The sequence below is a fragment of the Dipodomys spectabilis genome, unplaced genomic scaffold, assembly GCF_019054845.1.
Source record: "Dipodomys spectabilis isolate Male_0828 unplaced genomic scaffold, ASM1905484v1 ptg000234l, whole genome shotgun sequence".
NCBI classification, from domain to species: domain Eukaryota; kingdom Metazoa; phylum Chordata; class Mammalia; order Rodentia; family Heteromyidae; genus Dipodomys; species Dipodomys spectabilis.
In genome coordinates, this window is record NW_024870911.1 from 18,646,129 (window position 1) to 18,671,383 (window position 25,255).

The 25,255-nt window shown below is 35.6% G+C and overlaps 2 protein-coding genes and 1 pseudogene across 2 annotated transcripts; 1 reads left to right on the forward strand and 2 right to left on the reverse strand.

Annotated features, from left to right (window-relative positions):
* Nucleotides 1–8,900: 8,900 nt before the first annotated feature.
* Nucleotides 8,901–9,845, reverse strand: LOC122124169 (olfactory receptor 6C75-like). Its single transcript, XM_042698870.1, has one exon. The coding sequence runs from the start codon at nt 9,843–9,845 to the stop codon at nt 8,901–8,903; it is 945 nt and encodes a 314-aa protein (XP_042554804.1).
* A 5,255-nt stretch (nt 9,846–15,100) lies between these two features.
* LOC122124307 lies at nt 15,101–16,516 on the forward strand (annotated as a pseudogene).
* Nucleotides 16,517–23,852: 7,336 nt separating this feature from the next.
* On the reverse strand, nt 23,853–25,255 carry LOC122124309 (olfactory receptor 6C75-like). Its single transcript, XM_042699040.1, has 2 exons — nt 24,350–25,255; nt 23,853–23,873 (listed from the first exon to the last, which is right to left on the reverse strand). Exons 1-2 carry the CDS (start codon nt 25,253–25,255, stop codon nt 23,853–23,855), a joined length of 927 nt encoding a protein of 308 aa, XP_042554974.1.

Below are 25,255 nucleotides of genomic sequence, written 5' to 3' on the forward strand. Positions count from 1 at the left end.
TCCACCCCACCCCCTGAAATTGTAAAGTTTGTTTTCAACATAGTGTTTTGTACATCTCATTGTTATAATGGGTCAACTTGTATCCTTATTTCAGAATTTTGTTATTTCCCTTCCCCTCCTCAAATTACAAAAATGTATATACAAGATGCAGGACACTGACATCAAATGCAGTGGAAATGGGTTATACCCTGAGGGAAGAACATACAAAAGAAACAAAAAATTGCACAGTACATTAAAAACAATAGCAGGAAAGAAATAAACCACTTGTGTCCCTATCTTGGGGTTCATTTCACTTAAAATCATCTTATATGATCGTATGTACATAACTTTTGACCTTTTCTGCTTGTCCTAGACATATACTAGTTATTTTGATTTGCATTTCTTTTATAGCCAGAGAAGTTGAGCATTTCTTCATGTGCCTATTGGCCATTCTTATTTCCTCTTCAGAGAAGTCTCTTTTTAAGTTTTTAACCCACTTATTAGTGGGGCAGTTGTTTTGGAAGCTTTTAATTTCTTGACTTCTAAGTGTATTTTAGATAGGAGATCCTTGTCTGTTGTTGTATGGCTAGTGAAGATCTTCTCCCAATCTGTGGCTTTTCTGTTGATCTTTCTAGCTATAGCTTTGCCATGCAGAAGCTCTGCTGTTTTATGCAATCCCATTTGTCTAACTTTTCTTTGATTTGTTGTTTTTCTGGGTCTTTATTAAGAAAACTTTGGCCTGTGCCTATGAGTCCTAGAGTTTCTCCTATTCCTTCCTTTAATATTTTCAGGTGTCTGTTTTTACTCTGTCTTTGATCAATTTGGAGTTGATTCTGGTGCAGGGTGATATATAATGATGTAACGTTAGCTTTCTACGGGAGTTTAACCAGTTTTGCCAGTACAATTTACTGAAGAAGCTGTTTTTCTTCCATCCTATTTTTTTGGCTCCCTTATCAAAGATTAGGTGGCTATACGTCTGTGGGTTCACTTCTGGGTCCTCAGTTCTAATCCATTGGTCCTGAGGTCTGTTCTTGTGCCAGGACCAAGCTGTTTTGATTACTATGGCTTTGTAGTAGAGTTTGAAGTTTGGTACTGATATTTCTCCAGCTCTGTTCTTTCTGCTAAAAATTGTTTTTGCTATTCAGGGTCTTTTATTGTTCCATATGAATTTTTGGGTTGCTTCTTCTCTTTCATTGAAGAATGAGGTTGGGATATTGGAAACTCATTGAATTTGTATATAGCCTTAGGCAATATTGCCATTTTTATGATGTTAATCCTTCCAATCCAGGAGCATGGGAGGTTTTTCCACTTCCTTAATCTTGCTTTAATTTCCTTTTTCAGATTTTTAAGTTTTCATCATTTCATTTCTTTAGTTAACTCCTAGGTATTTTATTTTTTGTGGAGCTATTACAAAAGGAGTTGCTTTCTTGATTTCGTCTGTGCTCATGTCATTATTGGCATATAGCATGGGAGGTTTTTCTACTTCCTTAGTTCTGCTTTAATTTCCTCTTTCAGGTTTTTAAAGTTTTCTTTTCTTTCTTTCTTTTTCTTGTCAGTTGTGGGGCTTACACTCTGGGCCTGGGTGCTGTCACTCAGCTCTTCAGCTCAAGGCTAGCGCTCTACCACTTGAGTCACAGCACTACTTCCAGTTTTCTGGTAGTTTATTGGAGATAAGAGTCTCATGGACTCTTTTGCCTGGGCTGGTTTTGAATGGTGATACTCAGTTCTCAGCCTTCTTAGTAGCTAGGATCACAGGCATGAGCCACCAGGCCCGGCCATTTTTATCTGAGATAAGTATGTTTGTGTTTGACATCAAGCAAATATCCGAGTAATTTTAAAATTCAGCATACTCTTGGAAGAGGAAGAATCACTTATGATGACTTCAAAAGATGAAAGTAGATGAGTGGATCAAGAAAATGTGTTACATATATACAATGGAATTCTATGCTTCCATCAGAAAGAACAACATCGCCCCATTTGTTAGGAAATGGAAAGACTTGGAAAAAATCATATTAAGTGAAGTTACCCAGTTCCAAAGAAATTTAGGTCCCATAGTTTCCCTTATTTGCAATAATTAGTTTACGTATCAGATAGTCTTATCAGATGAACTGAAAAGCTCAAAAACCATGCACAAATGACCATATAAAATGATGCTAAGTGAAATGAACCCCAAGATATGGACACAGGAAGTCTGTCTTTATTGTTATTGTTTTAAATGTGATTTTATTTATTTTGTTGTTTCTTTTGTATGTTCTTTTCCCTATGGCATATCCCCTCTTTTCACTGTACTTAATTTTGATACCCTGCATCTTGTATATACATATGTCTAATCTGGGGAGAGGAAGGGAAATAACCAACACCGAAACAAAGACACAGCACAGCTCATTACTACAAAGATACCCACAGGACAGTATATTGGAACTGAACTTTATAATTTTGGGTGGTGAGGGGGAGGGAGGGGGATAGGAGTGTGGGAGGTGGGGGAGGAAAGAGATAATGGGACAGCAACAAAGAAGGGAAAAGGTAACAGTGATCGACAAGTAATGTACTCATTGCCTTACTCATGTAACTATAACCCCTCTGTGCAACATCTTAACAATAAAATTGTAAAAATGAAAAAAAAGAAAATGAAATTCAAGGGTGTTGTGACAAGAGGTGTCACATATATAAAGAAATTGAGATTATGTTGGAACATTTCCTTCCTCTCCTGAATTATAATGATTGATAAGTTTTTTGTAAGCATGATTAATTGTACTTTTAGATGAAAATGGTTGAACTCCAGATCTTGTATCTAATGACTTATATTTGTTAGTGAATTCTAGTAGTGATAGGCAGTGGATGAAATAAAATTAAATATAGAATTTATTGTTACCTTAATTTGAGGAAATTTCAAATATTTAATACAACCCGTAATTAATTTAATTTAATAATTTGACACAATTTGCAATAATTCCCTGATGAAGTCTGCTTTTGTCAATATTTGCCAAAATAATCACACATATCTTACAAGAGCATGCATTCATTTTCAATCAATGCATGTCCAGAGAACAAATCCATGTGCTTCTTTCCAGACTTTTTCTGGATCCTCACCCCCATCTCTCTTTGATTCAAAGTATCCACAGGTGATCTTTTAGTCATTCTAGATTAGTCTTGGGCTTTCTGGAATTTCATAGGAAAGGAACCACAGTGTGAACTTTGTGTGGTTTCTTTGCTCCCCATAACAATGTGAAGATATTTCTTGCATTCATAGTTTCTTGTGGTGTTGTCTTGATTTAGTTGTCAAAGCCATCTTTTCCACTTTTATTCCAGTGCTCTGTTGAATCATTTCCTTTGATCAGTGTGGGAAGTGAGTCATTGATATGCTAATCCCTGAAATCCTCCCCAATGATAATGTATTTTTTAAATGAAGTATATGTAACCTGCTACTTCCTATTAAATAATTTCTCAGCAAATTCTATCCTCGCCCCACCTGCTGTAGGTTGAAATACAAAAATATAGAGACCTGATGCCTAACCAATTAATAACTTCTTTTGTCAGGTGTGGGCCTTGAACTCTGGGCCTGGGTACTTCCCCTAAGCTCTTCTGCTCAAGGCTAGCACTCTACCACTTGAGCCACAGTGCCACTTCCCCAACTAATAACTTGTGAAATAAGTTGTCTGCATTTCTATAGAGTAGCTATGAAATTTCTGTTAGTCAAATCCATGTTACTTTAATATCAATATTATTCTAAATGCAGTCTTAGTTATGGCCAGAATAATGCAACACATACATAGCTTTGGCTGGTATTCATTTTGATTTAGTAATTTCAGAAACAATTGTAAAAAATAATACAAGAGTAAGAATCTTAAGCCAAAGAAAGTATACACTGCCTTTTGGTGTAGTTTAGTTTCTAATACCTTCTAGCTCATATCTCTGGCTAAAATCACAATGCAAGACACACAGCAGATCATCAAAACTGAGGATTAAAGCACAGTAATAGACTAAGCATTTTTTTAAAATAAAAAAGTAATCAAGGAATCTAGTTGCATTCAATTGAATGTGATTTCCTTTACATGAGCAAATAAAAATCAGACAGAATTTAATTTGTGATTTTAGCTTTTTACTCATTTACCTTAAAAAAATCCTCTTACATTTAATAGACTATCTACCTGAAGAAGAGAAAATATAAAGGCCATTTCACAAATTATTAGTAAAATGGGAGGGGAAGCAGATTAGATCAATACTATAAGTTTCTTGACAAAATCTTTTATTGATAAAATTAGAACATGTTATTTAAAACACTAGTGACTGGTATGTTGTCTGGAATTTCTTGGGGTTATACTACAAAATGGTCTGCAGCTGTTCTTATTCTGAAAAGTATTTTTTTGAAATACAATGTGAACATAAATACATTTATTAAGAGCTTTTAAAACAACCTAGATCTGATACATTATTTATAAAACCTAGATTTGCATTAAAATGTATTTTTAAAAATAATACTTGAAAATAATATTGCACCCAAGTTCATGAAAATACTTTAACCCTTGAACAACTAACTCTAGGGTTAGTATCATCAAACACATACCCAGTTGAAAATCCATGTGTAAGGTTTAACTTCCAAAGTATCAATCATTGATAGACTACAGATAATCAGAAGTCTTAATGATGACAGAAATAGTCTCTTAACACATAGTTTCCTTACTATATGTACCACATTTGGTGAACAATATTTGAGAACAGAGAGAGATCACTCTTTATTAAAGCATGCAATTTAATGAAGAGACAAACTCTTAGGAGAAGATAGTTCACATCCAAGGTATTGTAAGAAGCTATTTGAAAATACTTGAGTTCACTCAAACAGAATTATTGTATTTATTTATTTTATTTTTCTTAAATTTTTATTTATTTTTTTATTGTGAAAATACTGTACAGAGGGGTTACAATTACAATGGCAAGATAATGAGTACATTTCTTATCAAGAATTATTGTATTTATGAAGTAGATACTTCCATTCACTTCATGAATTTCCATTCACTTCATATTTGTTTATATTTCTCTCCATTGAGAATAGTGCCATGTAGGGTCTATAACTGTGTAAATTCTAGAACATTTTAGTTAAATTTTTTAAATTGTTACCATGGATTTGTGCATGTTGTATGATTAAATGTTAATGGAACTCAACAACAAAAATGCTGGCTATAGGGTTGAACTCCTGTCACAGCTACATGGGAGGCAAAAACAAGACAATTTGATGTGGTGAGACAAAATATGGAAAACCCATTCTGAATAATAACACTGCCAAAACAAGAAACACACAAAAAACCAGAAAGGTGAGTTGATGGCTCAAGCAGTATAATATCTGACTAGCAAAGAGGAGGACTTGATTTAAAACCCCAAACTACCAAAATAATAAAACAAAATAAAAGGATCAACTTCTGATGCTCTTTCTTTCTGTGTCATCTATTTATACTGTACACACAGTTACTTTATATTAGGATGTTCTGTGGTGTAGTAGTTTTTATTTTTCTATTTCTGGTTACTGGGTAGAATCTTTTTTTTTTTTTGTGGTCATGGGGCTTGAACTCTGGGCCTGGGTACTGTTCCTGAGTTCTTCAGCTCAAGGCTAGTGCTGTACCACTTGATCCACAGTGCCACTTCTGGTTTCCTGGTGGTTTATTGGAGATAAGAGTTTCATAGACTTTCTTGCCTGGGCTGGCTTTGAACTGTGATCCTCAGATCTCAGCCTCTTTTGTAGCTAGGATTATAGGTGTGAAGCACTGACACCAAGGAACTTGGTAGAAATTTATAAAATAAAACTTGTAACACTTAATTTTTTTATTACAGACTGCTCCCAGGAGACCATTTATAACTAGATACAATGAACATTAAATTTTTGTTTTGTGGTAACAATATATTAGAGTCTGTTGGGTCGAACTGGAAGAAATTCCACATAATCATGTGGTAAGAACTAGTTGAGTGCTGAACACCATTGCCTATGAAAAAATGTATTTCTTTTTTTTTAAATAAGTTTTTTATTGTGAAAATACTGTACAGAGGGGTTACAATCACATGAGCAAGGTAATGAGTACATTTCTTATCAAGGATTGTTGCCTCCTCCTTTGTTTTTCCCCTACCATCCCTTCTTTCTCATCTCCACAACTACATTCCCCCCCCCCCCTTCCCCCACCTAAATAGTAAACTTCATTTTTCCACATAGCGTCTTGTACATCTCATTGTTGCAATGGGTGAACCTGTATCCCTAGTTAAACAATTTGTTTTTTCCCTTCTGCTCCCCAAATTATACCAACATCAAATACAGTGAAAATGGGTTGTACCGTGGGGGAGGGATATACAAAGCAACAAAAAAATCACGTGATACCTTATAAATACATTAGAAACAATAGCAAGCAAGAAAAAAAACATTTGTGTCCTTATCTTGGGGTTCATTTCACTTAGCATCATCTTATCTGACCTTTTCTGCTTGTCTCAGATATATACTAGTTATTGCAAATAAGGGAAACCATGGGACCTATGTTTCTTTGGGCCTGGCTTACTTCACTTAATATAATTTTTTCCAAGTCTTTACATTTCCTAACAAAGGGGGCAATGTCATTCTTTCTAAGCAACTTCATTTGTAATAGCCCCACAAAAAATAAAATACCTAGGAATTAACTTAACCAAAGAAGTGAAGGACCTCTATGATGAAAACTTTAAAAACCTGAAAAAGGAAATCAAAACAGAAATTAGAAAGTGGGAAAATCTCCCATGCTCCTGGATTGGAAAGATCAACATCGTGAAAATAGCTTCCCAAGGCTATCTACAAATTCATTGTGATACCTATCAATATTCCAACCTCATTCTTCAAGGAAATAGAAGAGGCAATCCAAAAATTCATATGGAATAATAAAAGACCCCGAATAGCAATAACAATCATTTGCAGAAAGAACAGTGCTGGAGGAATATCAATACCAAATTTCAAACTCTAGTATAAAGCCATAGTAATCAAAACAGCTTGGTACTGGCACAAGAACAGACCTCAGGACCAATGGAATAGAATTGAAAACCCAGAAATGAACCCACAGACCTATAGCCATCTAATCTTCAATAAGGGAGCCAAAAAAAAAATAGAATGGAAGAAAGACAGCCTCTTCAGTAAATGATGCTGGCAAAACTGGTTAATCACTTGTAGAAAACTAAAGCTAGATCCTTATGTATCACCCTGTACCAGAATCAACTCTAAATGGATCAAAGACCTCGGAGTCAAAGTAGGCACCCTGAAAATATTACAGGATGGAATAGGAGAAACCCTAGGTCTCCTTTGCACAGGCCAAAATTTTCTTAATAGAGACCCAGAAACACAACATTCAAAGAAAGGTTGGACAAATGCAAATGCATGAAATTGCAGAACTTCCACATGGCAAAGGATATTAGCTAGCAAGATCAATAGAAAGCCAACGGATTGGTAGAAGAACTTCACTAATGATACATTACAATAGACAAGGGTCTCATGTCTAAAAATTCTTAGAACTCAAAAAATTTAATCCTCCAACAATAAATCCTCAAACAACTGCTCAATTAATAAGTGGCCTAAAGATATAAAGAAAGATTTTCTGAAGAGGAAATAAGAATGACCTATAGACACATGAAGAAATGCTCAACTTCACTAGCCATAAAAAAAATGCAAATCAAAACAACACTGAGATAACACCTCATCCCAGTTAGAATGGCTATAATAGAGAACACTAATAACAACAGATGATGGAAGGAGTGTGGACAGAAGGGAACCCTACTGCACTGTTGGTGGAAGTGCAAACTTGTTCAACCACTTGGGAAAGTAGAATGGGGGTTCCTCAAAAGACTATACATAAAGCTCCCCTATAACCCAGCAATCCCATTTTTGGGCATTTACCCAAATGACCACAAACAAGACCATACTAAAGCTACCAGCACAACTATGTTTATTGCAGCCTTATTTACCATAGCTAAGATATGGAACCAACCCAGATGCCCCTCAGTAGATGAATGGATCAAGAAAATGTGGTATATATACACAATGGAAAATTGTATTTCTGTTTGGGGCTTGAAAATACATAGAGCTCTTTCTTGAGTTTCAAATCAAGGTCATAATCAAGGAATCAAAATCAAGTCATTTTTTGTGTCAAACTTATGGCTATTGACCGAAGAAAACTGATATGTGTGTGTGTGTGTGGTGTGTGTGTGTGTGTGTGTGTATGTGTGTGTGTGTGTGTGCCACTCATGGTCCTTGAAAATAGGTTTCTGAGGAATATGAAAAAATTAAGTTAATAATCTATTATAAGCAAAAAACCCCAGAGAGGACAATAGAAAGTCAGTTCCATTTCTTCCATGTAACACTACTTATATTGCTTTCTCCTAGGGATAAAAGTACTAAGATCAGAAGAGCATAAATTCAAAGAACAATAATAATATATCATAATGAAATTATATTTAAATTTCTTTTTAACTTTTCCAAAAAAATTTCTATACATTTTAGTTAATTTATTGATAAATTCCAGATGTTTTAATAATGATTTTAGCTTTATACATGTTTTCTTAGCCACAAGAAGTATTTATAGAGATATTATGACCAATCGCTATCTATTCCAAATTAAATAAGATTAATTTCCAGTGCAGTTTTTAGCAAATTTACTAATTCATGACGATCTCCATTTAATGGCTGAACATAGATGATCTGTCTTGATAAGAGAAACAATGCCTATTATAAATTTATAAAAAAAAATTTAGTTACAGACGTACAAGAGCAACCACTTTTAATATAAGTGAGAAAGGTGAAAACCTAAAGTTTAACTCAAAGAGGTGTTGGTGCTACCCACATGTAAAATTGAAGGAGGGAATGAGATGCTTAGAAACAATTTCAGTACTTTCACTTCAGCTCTGTCTGTGGGGCGCCCCATCTCACAGGGTCACATTCCTTTACTTGTAGAATAGACCACCCTGTGGACCAAGCTCTTGAAGGCTTGCTTCACTTGCTGATTGCGTAGTGTGTAGATGAAAGGGTTCAGGAAAGGAGTCACAGAGGTGTAGAGCACAGCTATTCCTTTGCTCAAAGTCACCCTCTCCCTTGCTGAAGGCTTAATGTACATGAAGATGCAGCTACCATAAGAGAGGGACACAACAATCATATGGGAGGAGCAAGTGGAGAAGGCTTTCTTCCTTTGGCTTGTAGAAGGAATTCTTAGAATTGTCTGGATGATATTTGTATAGGAGAGAATTACTAGTGTCAAGGTGACCATGAGTGTTATCACAGCTAAAGAGAACACCATGAGTTCTAGAAAGTGTGTGTTTGTGCAAGAAAGTTGCAGAAGTGGAGAAAAGTCACAGAGAAAATGATCAATTTTATTGGAGGCACAAAAATCTAATTGTAGCAGAAGGATGACTGGGGGAAAGACAATGAGGAATCCAGCAAGCCAGCAACTGAAAACCAGTAGGGTACAGACCTTGCTGCTCATGATGGTTGTGTAATGGAGGGGTTTGCAGATGGCCACATAGCGATCATAAGACATGGCAGTAAGAAGGTAAAATTCTGTCACTCCCAAGAAGACTACAAAAAATAACTGGGCCATACAATCATTGTAAGAAATTCTTCTGTCTCCTGTTGTGATGGTGATGAGGAATCTGGGAGTGGAGGCTGATGTGAATGCTATTTCTAGGAATGATAAGCTCTGAAGAAGGAAATACATGGGGGTCTTCAGATGGGGATCTGAGAGGGTGAGCATGATGATGGTCAGGTTCCCTGCTACACTGAGCATGTAGGTGACAAGGAGAAATAGGAAAAGCAGAACCTGCCACTGTGGTTCATCTGTCAATCCAAGAAGAATGAACTCAGTTACTGCTGTAGAATTTCTCATAATTTTCTCTCTGTTTTATTTTGGATCCGGTCGTGGGACTTGAACTCTGGGCCTGGGCGCTGCCCCTTAGCTCTTCAGCTCAAGGCTAGTGCTCTACCACTTGAGCCACAGCGCCACTTCTGGCTTTTTTCTTTTTGTTTATGTGGTGCTGAGGAATCGAACCCAGGGCCTCTTGCATGCAGGGCAAGCGCTCTACCACTGAGCCACCTTTCCAGCCCACATAATTTTCTCTTTATGAAGGCATCTCTTTATTCTTGCTGTGAAGAGCTGAAGAAAGGAGAAAAATATTTCAGTTAAGCATATGTTGAGTGTTTTTGGTTCATTTTACTTAGTGCAATATCTTCTATATTTATTCATGTTATAACAACAACAAAGGTGTCAGTTTTGTTTGTGTAAATATAGACACACATATAAGTAATATTACACATTTTTAATTTTTTGGTGCTGGTCTTGGGTATTGAACTCAGGTCCTGGTGCTTTCCCTGAGATTGTTTTACTCAAAGCTAGCACTCTACCACCTGAGCAACAGCTTCACTTCTGGCTATGTGTGTGGTTACTTGGAGATAAGAATCTTTGTGACCTTCAGATCTCAGCCTTATAAGTAGCTAGGATAAGAGGCCTGAGGTACCAACTAGCATCCAGCACCTTATGTCCTTTTTATAATAATTTTATATATTCCCAATATTTTCAATGGTTTAAAACTTGTAATTAGTAAGATAATTAGGTTTAATGATCCAATGTGAATTATGAAGTTCATAGTTAATAGTTTCATATTGTTTGTTGATCTGTAGTTTATAAAAATTTGTTTGCTTATAGTAATTATATTATTTTATTTACATATAAAACATATTTATAAGTCAAGAGTCAGTGGTCTATAATCTTTGGAGGCTCAAGTGTGAAGATTGCAGTTTGAAGGGAACCAAGCTGAAACATTTGTTAGACATTTTTTCTTTTTTTTTAATTGGAAAGGTGATGAGCTGGATGGTTACAGTTATATAGGTAAGGAATGAAGTACATTGTTTTTAATCCTTGTTACCCCATCCCTCTTTATCTCCTACTTACCCTTCCCTTTCCCCCACCTAAGTTGTAATGCTCATATCCAACATAGTGTCAAATGAGTATCAATGTTGCTATGGTTCATCCATTGTTCTGCTGTTTCTGTGATTGCTTTCCCTTCCACAAATTGCATTATCTATTATGCAAAACACGAGTTACAAAAAGATAAGAAAAACAACAATAGAGAAAAAAGGATGAACTATTTATAGGGTCTAATGAGAGCCTCTTGTTTCCATAAGTTGGGGTTCATGTTAATATGCTTCATTATATAAAGTACTATGGATTAAACACGTTGGTTATTGAGAGCCCCTGTTAAGAATATCATATACATATTCCAGTTCTTACAAATGAGGGAGATTATGTGATCTAGTTTTCTTTGGGTCTGGCTTATATCACTTCATATAATTTAGATATTATTTCTGATCAACCAGCAAACAGCAAGAAATGTAACTGTGGATTAAGAGGTAAATTGTCATCTTTGAGCAAAGAAAGCTTTAGTAGGGCACAAAATCAAACATATAAAAACTAAAACTAAGATAATTGAGACAGTAAGTATATGTAAATTCAAAAGTTAGCTAAAACATATATACTTTAAAAATTATTGTTATCTTTTGATTTTCGACAGAGATTATTTTGTTGTATACAAAACCAAAGTTTAAAAAATCTATTGTTTATAATATCATATATTAATTTTTTAAATTTATTTTATTATTAATTGATGTATTTTTATGTCAGTCTTGAGTGTTGAACTAAGGGTCTGGGCCCTGTGCCTGAGCATTTTCTTTCAAAACTAGCATTCTTCCACTTTGAGGCACAGTGTCACTTCCAGGTTTCTGGTGGTTAATTGGAGGTAAGGGTCTCACAGATTTTCCTGCCAGCTGGCTTTGACTGTGCTCCTCAGATCTTAGCCTCCTGAGAGGTGATGTGAGCTACCAGTGCCTGACTTACTTTATTTTTATAATAAAAGTGATATACAGAGAGATTCAAATTACACCTGTCTGGTAATGAAAACCGTCTCTCCATACAGTGGCTTTCTTTCTCTGCCCATTCCCAGCTTTACCCTCATATATTAATTTTTAAAATATTTTCTTCATTATATTCTCCTGAATTTTGGTATTCTTCTGACTCTTTCAACATAGTCACCAACTATGTTAAAATACAACAACTGAAAACTTGTTCCCACTACATAGCATAGACTGAATTTTATTTTGATTTCTGGTTAATTTAAAAAATTCTTTGTTTTAAAAACATGTATTTCTCTTCATCTATTCAAACATTTATAACCCACTAAACAACTCAGTAGTCCAGAGTAAAGAGATACTGGCAATCTCTGTTGACATGACTAACAAATGGGAGGTGTTCCAGAATAAACCCATTGTTTTAACTCCAAAAAAATTAACCTTCACGAGAAAGGCCTCTTGTAACATGATAAGAATACTCTTCTTGAATCATTTTCATAAACCACCAATCTATCATGATCTTGAGCTTTGATATATTAAGCCATACTTACTTGAAATGATGTGAACAACTCTTTTTCTGGCCTTCGTCAAATGGTCCTCCTGTCTCAGACATCTTAGACTTCAATGCCCATCTGTAATTTTAGTTTTTCACATTGCAAATGCTCCTTCTTACCTTTTTCCTCAAAATCCTAAAATAAGTCTTCCAAACATTTTTGATTCTTTTGTTGGAAGATGATAACAAACATTCAACATTGAAGGTAAGTTCTGAAGGAAGATTTTTTCATTGGCCCAATATTTTATTAAAAAATACTAACCACTCTTCACATTATACAAAAAAATGTTTTAGCTATTCCTTTTAAAGTTGGTTAAAATCTTTGAATATCCTAACCTATATAATAGTTTCAATACATATTTAATGTCCAAACTAAGTCTAACTTTTCCTTTCTATTAGAGGGAATAACATTGTTTAAGGATTAACCAGCTGGTTTTGTAGGTGAATGTTTTTACACAAACATTTTTTTGTACAAAATTTCCAGGAGGGATAAATTCTCACATTCCACTATCATCTCACAATCCTCTCTCAGGTGGCATGCAACTTTTGTCCTTTTTCTTTCCTATGATGGGTATTAACTTGTATGTAAAACTCACATTAAACAAAACTAAATACATGCAATAAATTTTCTTGGATGCTTAACAAAAAAAGATTCTTTGGTTTCCTTCTATTGATTATAGTATCTAGACAATAACATAAAAAAATCCCGTTGTCCAATAAATCACAAAATATTTATTGTATAATGGAGAAAAATGTATGAAGACATTGGCTTTTGGTATTTGAATTTTTTCCTATTTGTATTATTCATCAGAATTGTGCTGCTTGCTTTTACTTGTACATAACATATGTAATTGAAATCACTTAAGTAAAAACACAAATACAGGAAAACTTATCTTCCTTAAATAATTCTTACTCTTTTGGTAAATATGACAGTCCATGTCATTGCCCATGGTATATTAATTGATATAAATGTAAGCTCTTAGGATATTTTTTCAGAGCTTAACAATCTATTCCTTTCTGTCATTTTATATTTGTAAGTAAATATCCAAATATTGATAGCAAAAGACAATTTAAAGAAAGGCTTTGCGCTCTTTACAAGAAGGACAGGTATCAACTCATTTCTATACATGAATCCAGATAAAGATGAAGTTCTAAGGTTCCAAGTTTCCCTACCTATGCCATTCCACGAAGTACTATCTTGACACTTGCAATGACACAAGTTACATGAAGTGAAACCTACTGTAATTTCTTTCCCAGCTGATGGATGATATGCTCTTCTGTGCAGACACAGTGATATTCCTGCTAGCCATAATTTATCTGTTCTATTTACAGTAGACCCAGGGGGACTGGTTGAATGAATAAACAAGAGACATCATGGAGATGGATGTTCTCAGTGTATTAATTGTTAAACAATATTCCCAATTAGTATTCAATTTAGAATAAATGAGGTGATAGTGGGCTGAAATCAGAGCACAGACATGGAAAGATTTACATTGTAAACATTGATAAACTGAAGAATGGAAAAAATAGAAATGGGTAGTCTTCAAGTGGAAATAGAGTAAAACTATGAATAAGTCATATTTCCTAGGGAAGTATTGTTTTAGGGAAAATTTGGAATACTTTAGAAGGAAGTTTGACAAAGTCACCCTCAAAATGTTGGATTATTTTCTCATTTCTCCTTAATTTTATCATGAATTCATCCATGTGGACACCCACTTAAACCACTTCATGTACATTTTCTTTAAAAGTTTGCTTTCTGTGAGGTTTCCAATATTGACACAAGTATCTCTAGTTTTCTGCTTTTTGTGTTTGCTGAGAATAAAATCATTTTCTGTAACATTTATGTCACCATAGGGACACAAGAGGTTTTATCTTTGTTGCTGTTGTTTTTAATGAACTCAAAATGTACTATCTGATTTTTTTTGTTTCTTTTGTATGTTCTTCTCCCATGGTATAACCTCTTTTTTCACTGTATTTGATTCCAGTGCCCTGCATCTTGTTATACATTTTTCTAATTTGGTGAGAGGAAGAAAAATAACAAAATGCTGAAAGAAGGAAGAATACAGGTTGACCCATTGTAACAATAAGATGTACAAGACAGTATGTTGAAAAGGAACTCGGGGGGTGGGGTGAGGGAGAGTGAGGAGCTGGGGAGAAAAGGGATGGTAGGGGGAAAAAAGGAGGGGGTAACAGTGCTCAATAGGAAATGTACTCATTACCTTACTCGTATAACTGTAACCCCTCTGTACAATATCTTTACAATAAAAATATATTAAAAATTTTATGTCACCAGTGACAATATACTTAAGATATTAACTAAACTCAGGAATTTAAAAAATAGGCTATTTGATTTTAAAGAATTGAAATATGGGTCAGAGCTTACCACTAACAAAATTGAAAGCCTACATTTCAAATGGCCAATATGCCTCCTATACATTGGGAAGACTGGTTCTATTCTGAATATGTGAAAAATCTCTGCATTTATGTGAAGATACTAATGAAACAGAACATGTGTTTGAGATGCTGAATTCTGATTTGTGCAAATATTTGTATATTGGTACCTTTCTGCATATGATAGTTTGCATGACTGAAAGGGAAGAAATGTCTTTTGTTAAATGTGATACTATTTTTATTTTCTGTAGTTTTGTTAAAACAAGAGAGAAATAAGGGACGAATCAGAGGAGATCATGTTCATTTTGCTGGGACTGACAGATAACTCTCAGCTACAAATTGTGGTTTTCCTGTTTCTCTTGGTCAGTTACATCTTGGTGCGGATGGGGAACTTTGTCATCATCCTGCTCACACTGCTCACACTGCTGGACACCCACCTCAAGGCTCCCATGTACATCTTCCTTCAAAATTTCTCCTTCTTAGAAATTGCATTCACCACAGTTGGCATCCCATGCTTCTTGACCAGCATTCTCACTGGGGTCAGAACAATCTCCTACAATGGTTGTGCAACTCAACTCTTCTTTTTTTCCTATTAGGCCTCACTGAGTTTTACCTCCTGGCTGCCATGTCCTATGCGTGCTAAGTGGCCATCTGCAAACCCCTGCATGAACAGCAAGGTGTGCCACCAGCTGGTTTTCAGCTCCTGGCTAACTGGATTCTTAATTATCCTTCCTCCTTTGCTCTTAGGACTGCATATGGGTTTCTGTGCATCTTTTTTTTTTATTGTGAAAATACTGTACAGAGGGGTTACAATTACATGAGTACATTTCTTATCAAGCATTGTAGCCTCCTCCTTTGTTTCTCCTTCCCATCCCTTCCCATCCTTACTCCCCTGCCCCCCCAATCCTTCCTCCCCCCCCCCGTGGGCCCCCCCCCCCCCGCCCTTCCTCGCACCAAAGTTGTAAAGTTCGTTTTCGACATAATGACTTGTGCATCTCATTGTTGCAATGGGTCCACCTTTATCCCTATTTAAATGATTTGTTTTTCCCCTTCCCCTCCACAAATTATACGGACATCAAATACAGTGAAAGCAGGGGTTATACTGTGAGGGAAGGACATACAAAACAACAAAGAAATCATCTTATAAATGTGTTAGAAACAATCTCATGAAAGAAAAAAAAACATTGAATAGATATCTTAGGGTTCATTTCCCTAACATCACCTTGTCTGACCTTTCTGTGCATCTTGAACATTCGATCACTTCCTCTGTGACACCCACCCCCTTTCCTGCAGATCTCTTGCACAGATACACTTTTCATAGAAATGTTGGCTTTTGTCTTAGCTTTGTTGACGCTTGTTATCACACTGCTTTTAGTGGTTCTCTCCTACATATTCATCATCCAAACTGTTACAAAATTCTCTTCTGTCCAACAACAAGCAAAATCCTTTTCCACCTGTTCCTCATACATGGCTGTTGTCTCCATTACTTATGGGAGTTGTGTCATTATGTATAGGAAGCCCTCAGAAAAGGAAAGGGTGTGGTGGTTCTCTACACTTCTATGGCCCTGATACTGAACGCTTTCATCCACACTCTGTGGAACCAGCAGGTGAAAGATGCTTTCAAGCATGTACTTCAAAGACTTTGTTCTTTTCAAAACAAGACAAATTTGGACAGAAACAACATGTTGCTGGAGCTTGCAATGTACTTGTAAGGTTTTTTTTTAATATGTATTTTTTTATTGTAAAGATACTATACAGAGTGGTTACAGTTACATGAGTAAGGTAATGAGTACATTTCTTCTTGAGCCTTGTTACCCCCTCCTTTGTTTTTCCTCTACCAACCCTTCCCTCCCCACCTCCTGAACTCCTTTGACTCCCCCATGCTGAAGTTGTGAAGTTCATTTTCAACATAGTGTCTCCTACATCTCATTGTTACAAAGGGTAAACCTGTATCCTTATTTAAGCATTTTGTTGTTTCCCTTCTCCTCCCCAATTTAGAAAAGTGTATAAACAAGATGCAGGGCACCAGAATCAGATACAGTGAAAACAGGGGTTATACCATCGGGAAGAACATACAAAAGAAAGGGAGAGGGTGGGGGTAGAGATGGGAAGGGATGGGAAGGGGAAACAAAGGAGGAGGCAACAAAACAAATGCTTGATAAGAAATGTACTCATTACCTTGCCCATGTAGTTGTAACCCCTCTGTACAGTATTTTTACAATAAACAAATAAAGAAAGTTAAAAAAGAAAGAAACAAAAAGCATAAAAAAGAAACAAGTACATTATATTGTACTTGTCAGTTTTATATGTTTTTTTATTGTAAAAATACTGTACAGAGGGGTTACAGTTACATGAATAGGGTAATGAGTACATTTCCTTTCAATTATTATTATCTCCTCCTTTGTTTTTCCCCTACCATTCCTTCCCTCCCACCTTCCCAACTCCCCCCCACCCCACCCGAGTTGTAAAGTTCATTTCACCACAGTGCCTTATCTACTCATTGTTACAATGGGTCAACCTATATCCTTCTTTCAGCATTTTGTTATTTCCCTTCCCCTCCCCAAATTAGGAAAAATGTATATACAAGTTGCAGAGAACCAGAATCAAATACAGTGAAAACAGGGTTTATACCATGGGGGAAGCACATACAAGAGAATAAAAAAAAATCACATAGTACATTTCAAATACATTAAAAAATAGCAAGAAAGAAAAAACCACTTGTGCCCCTATCTTGGACTCTATTTCGCTTAACATAAACTTATATGGTCATATGTACATAGCTTTTGACCTCTTCTGCTTGTCCTAGACTTATACTAATTATTGCAAATAAGGGAAACGGTGGAACCTATGTTTCTTTGGGCCTGGCTTACTTCACGTAATATAATTTTTTCCAAGTCTTTCCATTTCCTAACAAATAGGACAATGTCATTCTTTCTGATAGAGGCATAGAATTCCATTGTGTGTATATATATATATATATATATATATATATATGCCACATTTTCTTGATCCATTCATCTACTGAGGGGCATCTGGATTGGTTCCATATCTTAGCTATGGTAAATAATGCTGCAATAAACATAGCTGTGCTGATAGCTTTAGTATAGCCTTGCTTGTGATCATTTGGGTAAATGCCCAAAAGTAGGATTGGTGGGTCATAGGGAAGCTCTGTATGTAGTCTTCTGAGGAACCTCCATACTGCTTTCCAAAGTGGTTGAACAAATTTACACTCTCACCAACAATGTAGTAGGGTTCCCTTTTGGCCACATCCCCTCCAGCATCTGTTTTTATTAGAGCTCTTGATTATAGCCATTCTAACTGGGTTGAAGTGGAATCTCAATGTTGTGTTGATTTGCATTTTTTTTTTGATTTGCATTTTTTTATGGCCAGAATAGTTGAGCATTTCTTCATGTGTTTCTTGGCCATTCTTATTTCCTCTTCAGAGAAGTTTCTCTTTAAGTCTTTAGCCCAATTATTTATCAGGCAGTTGTTTCTTTGAGGGTTTGTTGTTGGGGGATTTAGTTTTTTGAGTTCTAAGTATATTTTAGATATGAGACCCTTGTCCATTGTATGGCTAGTGAAGATCTACCAATGTGTAGGCTTTCTGTTGATCTTGCTGGCTGTGTCCTTTTTCATGAAGAAGCCCTGCAGTTTCATGAAATCCCATTTGCCCAGCCTCTCTTTGATTTATTGTGTTTCTATGTCTTTATAAAGATAATTCTGGCTTGTGCCAAGGAGCCCTAGATTTTCTCTTATTCCTTCCTGGGATGTTTTCAGAGTGTCTACTTAGACTTCAAGGTCTTTGATCCATCTGGAGTTGATTCTGGTGCAAGGTGATGTATAAGGATCTAGCTTTAGTTTTCTATATGTGTTTAACCAATTTTGCCAGCACCATTTACTGAAGAGGCTGTCTTTCTTTCATTCAATTTTTTTACCTTCCTTATCGATGATTAGGTGGCTATCGGTCTGTGGGGTTCATTTCTGGGTTTTCAGTTCTAATCCGTTGGTCCGCAGGTCTGGTCTTGTACTAGTACCAAACTGTTCTGATTACTATGGCTTTGTAGTAGAGTTTGAAATTTGGTATTGATATTCCTCCAGCAGTGTTTTTTCCGTTGAGGAGCGTTTTTGCTATTCGGAGTTTTTTATTGTTCCATATGAATTTTTGGGTTGCTTCTTCTACTTCATTGAAGAATGAGGTTGGAATATTGATAGTATCGCATGGAATTTCTAGATAGCCTTTGGCAGTATTGCCATTTTCATGATGTTAGTCCTCCCAATCCAGGAGTATGGGAAGTTTTTCCACTCCCTAAATTCTGCTTTAATGTTCATCAAAGTAATGGGTTTAAAGCTCTCTTTCTTTGATGAGTCCCTGCCTGGTTTGGGGATAAGAGTTATGATGGCTTCACGGAAAGAGTTTGGTAGTGAATTTTCATTTTCAAATTCATTGTAGATTTGGAGGAGTATTGCTGTGAGTTCTGCTTTGAAGGCCTTGTAGAATTCTGCTGTAAATTCATCCAGTCCTGGGCTTTTCTTGGGTGGGAATTCTCTTATTGCTGTTTCTTTTTCAATGCTTGGTATGGGCCTGTTAATCTGGTTTATATCATCTTGGATTAGCTTCTGCATGTTGATATTTGCTAGAAAGTTGTCGATTTCTTCCAGATTCTGAAACTTATTAGCATAATGGTTTGAGAAGTATTTCCTTATAATGTTCTGAATCTTGGTTGCTACTGTGGTGATGTTTCCATTGTCATCTCTGAGTTTATGTGGGTGTGTTCTCTTCATTTTCTAGTAAGATTTGTTAAGGGTCTGTCAATTTTGTTAATTTTTTTTCAAAGAACCAACTCTTTGCTTTGTTGATTCTTTCTATGGTTTTATGGATCCTAATTCATTTAATTTTAAGTATTTGTTTGCATCTATTGGATTGGGGTTTAGCTTGTTGCACTTTTTCAAGGAGCTTCAGGTGTCTCATTAAATTGTTGTTTTCAGATCTCTCAAATATGTTGATGTAGGAACTCAGAGCTATAAACTTGCCTCTGAGTACTGCCTTTGCTGTGTCCCAGAGGAACTGGTACTTTGTGTGTTCATTTTTGTTACATCTCATGAACATTTGAATTTCCTTTCTAATCTCTTCCATGATCCACTGGTGGTTCAATGGTGTGTTTTTCAACCTCCTTCTGTTACAGGACTTTCTTTGGTGGCTTCTGGTGTTGAGTTCTAATTTTATTCCCTTGTGGTCTGAGAGAATGCAGGGCATAATCAATGTTTCTGAAATTGTACAAATTTGCTTTGTGACCTAGAACGTGATCTATTTTGGAAAATGTTCCATGTGCTGCTGAGAAGAATGTGTATTTTGATGCTATTTGGTGAAATATTTGACAGATGCCTGTTAAGTCTAGTTCTTTGCAGTTGTTTAGATCTGCAGTTTCTCTATAGAGTTTTTGCCAGGTTGATCTATCCAGTGGAGATAGTGGTGTGTTAAAGTCCCTAACAATTAATGTCTTTGGATCTATGTGAGACTTGAAGGAAAGTAGTGTTTCTTGGATAAATTTGGATGCTCCAATGTTTGGTGAGTAGATATTTAGAATTGTAATATCATCCTGAAGGAGAGATCCCTTAAGTAGTATGTAATGATCTTCTTTATCTCTTCTGGCTAATTTTAAGTTGAAGTCTATTTTATCTGATATTAAGATTGCAACTCCTGCCTGTTTATTGGGGCCATTTGCTTGGAAGATTTTATTTCAGCCTTTTACTTTCAGAATATGTTTGTTTTTTTTGGCAAAGTGTGTCTCTTATAGGCAGCAGATAGAAGGATCTTGCTTTTAGATCCAACTAGACAGTCTATGGCAATTAACTGGAGCAATATGTCCATTAGTATTGAGAGTTAGGACTTTCATTCGTGAAATTAGAACTTGTTACTTAAAATAGTAATGACTAGTATGTTGTCCACCATTTCTTGGGATTATATTACAAACTAATCTTCAGCTGTCCTTATTCTGAAGAGAAAAGAATTTTTTGAAACCATACAATGTGAACATGAATATATGTAATTTTTCATGAGCCTTTAAAAAGATAACATCTTGTCGAAAAGGAACTTTACAACTTTGGTGGGGGGGGCGAGAGGGGATTGGGTGGGGGAGGGGAGGGAGGATGGGAAGAGATGGAGAGGGGAAACAAAGGAGGAGGCTACAATGCTTGATAAGAAATGTACTCATTAACTTGCCCATGTAATTGTAACCCCTCTGTACAGTATTTTCACAATAAAAAAAATAAAAAAATGAAAAGATAACATCCAACCAGGATTAGATGTATTGTTTATGCAACCTTGATTTACATTTAAAACTTTATCATTTTGTAATACTTAAAAATAACATTGCATTTAAGATAATAAAAATAGATTAACCCATGAACAACTAAGTCTGGGGTTAAAATCATCAAACCCATACCCAGTCAAAAAATCTATGTGTAAGGCTTGACTTTCAAAGTATTAACCATTGGTAGACTCCTGCTAATCAGAAGTCTTAATGATGACAGAAATAATCAATAACACATATATTCCTTACTATATGTACCACATTTGGTGAATAATAGTTGAAAACAGAGAGAATTCACTCTATGGCAGCATGCAAATTAATGAAGAGACAAACTACTCATCAGCACTTGAGTTTACTGAAATAGTAGCAGGAGATGGCAATAGAATTGCTGTATTGATGCAGTAGATGCTTCCATTTACTTCATTTACTTCCAAGTACTTCATATTTGTTTATATTTCTCTCTACTGAGAGTGGTGCCATGTCATTCCAGTACATTTTATTTTTTAACAATTTTTTGTACCATGGATTTGTTCACATTGTGTGATTAAAAACGTATAGAACTCAATAACAAAAATCCTGTCTATAGTATAGAGCTCTTGTCACATCAGCTACATGGGAGGCAACAACACAAAAGTTTGACCTGCTGGCTCAAAATATGGAAACCTCATCTGAAAAATAGCCCTACCAAAACCAACCAACCAACCACCACCAACAAAACCCCAGAAGAGTGAGTTGGTGGCTTAAGCAGTAGAATATCTAACTAGCAAGGGAAATGACCTGATTTCACACCCCTTAAGTGCCAAAGAATAAAACAAAATAAGAGGATCAACTCTCTATTCTCTTTCTTTTGGTGTTATCTATTTATACCGTGCGCATATTTACTTTATATTAGAATTTTTATGGCATAGTAATTTATTTTCACCTTTGCATTTACCTGGTAGAATCTTATAAAATAAAATTTTCAATGTTTAATTTCTTTACAGATTGTCCTCTTTAGATGATTGATAATTAAAGCAAATAAACATTTAATTTTTGTTTTGTGGTAACAATATATTAGAATCTATTTGGTCAAACTGCAAGAAATTCCATGTAATCCTTATGCTAAGAAATAGTTGAGTGGTGGACACCATTGCCTATGAGAAAATGTACTTCCATTTTGTACTTTAAAAATACATAGTGCTCTTCCTATAATCCTGTGTATCATATCAAGATCATAATCAAGGAAACAAATCAAATCACTTATTGTTTGAAGCGTATTGCTACTGACCTAAGAAAACTGATTTGTGTGTGTGTGTCAGAGAGAGAGAGAGAGAGAGAGAGAGAGAGAGAGAGAGAGAGAGAGAGAGAGTTAGTTGTATGCCAGTCCTGGTTCTTGAAAATAGGATTATGAGGAACATGAAAAAAAATCTGTTAATAATCAATTTTAGGAAATAAACCCAGAGAGGACAATAGAAAATCAATTTCATTTCTTCTATGCAACACTACTTACATTGCTTCCCCCTAGGGAAAAATACTAATATCAGTGCAGGATAAATTCAAAGGACAAAAAGAATGTTTTTCAAAATGGATTTAAAATATATGTAGAACTCAAAAATTAAATCCAAAAAAACATTTCCCCAATGAAACAACCACCCATTAATAAGTGGGCTAAAGACTTAAAGAGAAACTTCTCTGAAGAGGAAATAAGAATGGCCAATAGACACATGAAGAAATGCTCAACATCTTTGGCATGAAAGAAATGCAAATCAAAACAACATTGAGATTCCACTTCACCCCAGTTAGAATGGCTATCATAACAGATGCTGGAGGGAATGTAGCCAAAAGGGAACCTTACTGCACTGTTGGTGGGAGTGTAAACTTGTTCAGTCACTTTGGAAAGCAGTATGGAGGTTCTTCAAAAGACTACACATAGAGGTCCCTTATGACCCAGCAATCTCACTTTTGGACATTTACCAAAATGATCACAGGCAAGGCTATACTAAAGCTACTAGCACAATTATATTTATAACAACATTATTTACCATAGCTAAAATACAAAGCCAACTCAGATGCCCCTCAGCAGATGAATAGATCAAGAAAATGTGGTGTACATACATACAATGGAATTCTATGCTTCCATAAGAAAGAATGACATCACTCCATTTGTTAGGAAATAGAAAATATTGGAAAAAATAATATTATGTGAATTAAGCCATACACAAGGAAACATAGGCTCCATGTTTTCCCTCATTTGTAATAATTAGTATGCGTCTAGGATATTCTAGAAGAGAATCACAATACAATAAGTATGTATATATGATCGTATTAGATGATGCTAAGTGAAATTAACTCCCAGATAGGGAAACAAGAGGTTTTCCTTTGTTGTTGTTGTTTTTAATGTACTATGTGAGTTTCTTTCTTTTTTTAATGTTGTTTTTTCTTTTTTCCTCCTATGATTTATCCCTTGTTGTCACTGTATTTAATGTTGGCACCCTGTGTATTGTATATATATTAAACTGAATTAAGACAAAGGATGAACCAATTCAACAGTGATACTCATAAGGCAACATGTTTGAAATGAAACTTAACTTGAGGGAAATTGGGGGAGAAGGAAATTAGGAGATAAATGAGGGAAAGGGTAACAATGATTGACAAGAAATGTACTCACTACCTTATGTATGTAAATGTAACCCCTCTGTACATCACCTTGTCAAGAAAATTAAATCAAAAAAGAAAAAATATATTTCAAAATGAAATTTCATTTAAATTTCTTTTTAACCTGTCCACACATTTTTATTTCATTTTTTGATAAATTTAAGCATGTATTTTAATAATGAATTTAGCTTTCAACGTATTTTCTTAGTCACAAGAAGAATTTATAGCGATATTATGACTCATCTTTATGAATTCCAAATAAAAAAGATTATTTTCCATTGCAGTTTTTTTAAACAAACTTCCTAATTCATGTTAATCTCCATTTAATGGATGAACAGATGATCTGTCTTGATAAGAGAAACCATACAGATTATGGAATCAAAAATTTACTTACAGGGGTAGAAGAGAAAACACTTAATATACGTTAAAAGGTTAAATGCTGAATTTAACCAAAAAGAGGTGTTGAGACTACCCCAATGTCAACTGAAGGAGGGAAATAAAATGCTTAAAAATAATTGTAGTACCTTCAGCTGTGGGTCTAGTGCTCCCCATTTCACAGGATCACAGTCTTTTACTTGTAGAAAAGACCACCCTGTGGACCAAGCTCTTGAAGGCTTGCTTCACTTGCTGATTGCGTAGTGTGTAGATGAAAGGGTTCAGGAAAGTAGCCACAGAGGTGTAGAGCACAGCTATTCCTTTGCTCAAAGTCACTCTCTCCGTTGCTGAAGGCTTAATATACATGAAGATGCAGCTACCATAAGAGAGGGACACAACAATCATATGGGAGGAGCAAGTGGAGAAGGCTTTCTTCCTTTGGCTTGTAGAAGGAATTCTTAGAATTGTCTTGATGATGTTTGTATAAGAGAGAATTACTAGTGTCAGGGTGCCCATGAGTGTTAGCACAGCTAAACAGAATGCCATGAGTTCTAACAAGTGCGTACTTGTGCAAGAAAGCTGCAGAAGTGGAAAAAAGTCACAGAAAAAATGATCAATTACATTAGAGGCACAAAAATCTAATTGTCTCAGAAGGATGACTGGGGGAAAGACAACAAGGAATCCAGCAAGCCAGCAACTGAAAACCAGTAGGATACAGACCTTGCTGCTCATGATGGTTGTGTAATGGAGGGGTTTGCAGATGGCCACATAGCGATCATAAGACATGGCAGTAAGAAGGTAAAATTCTGTCGCTCCCAAGAAGATGACAAAAAATAGCTGGGCCATACAATTGTTGTAAGACATTCTTCTGTCTCCTGTTGTGATGGTGACCAGGAATCTGGGAGTGGAGGCTGATGTGAATGCTATTTCTAGGAATGATAAGCTCTGAAGAAGGAAATACATGGGGGTCTTCAGATGGGGATCTGAGAGGGTGAGCATGATGATGGTCAGGTTCCCTGCCACACTGAGCATGTAGGTGACAAGGAGAAATAGGAAAAGCAGAACCTGCCACTGTGGTTCATCTGTCAATCCAAGAAGAATGAACTCAGTTACTGCTGTGGAATTTCTCAT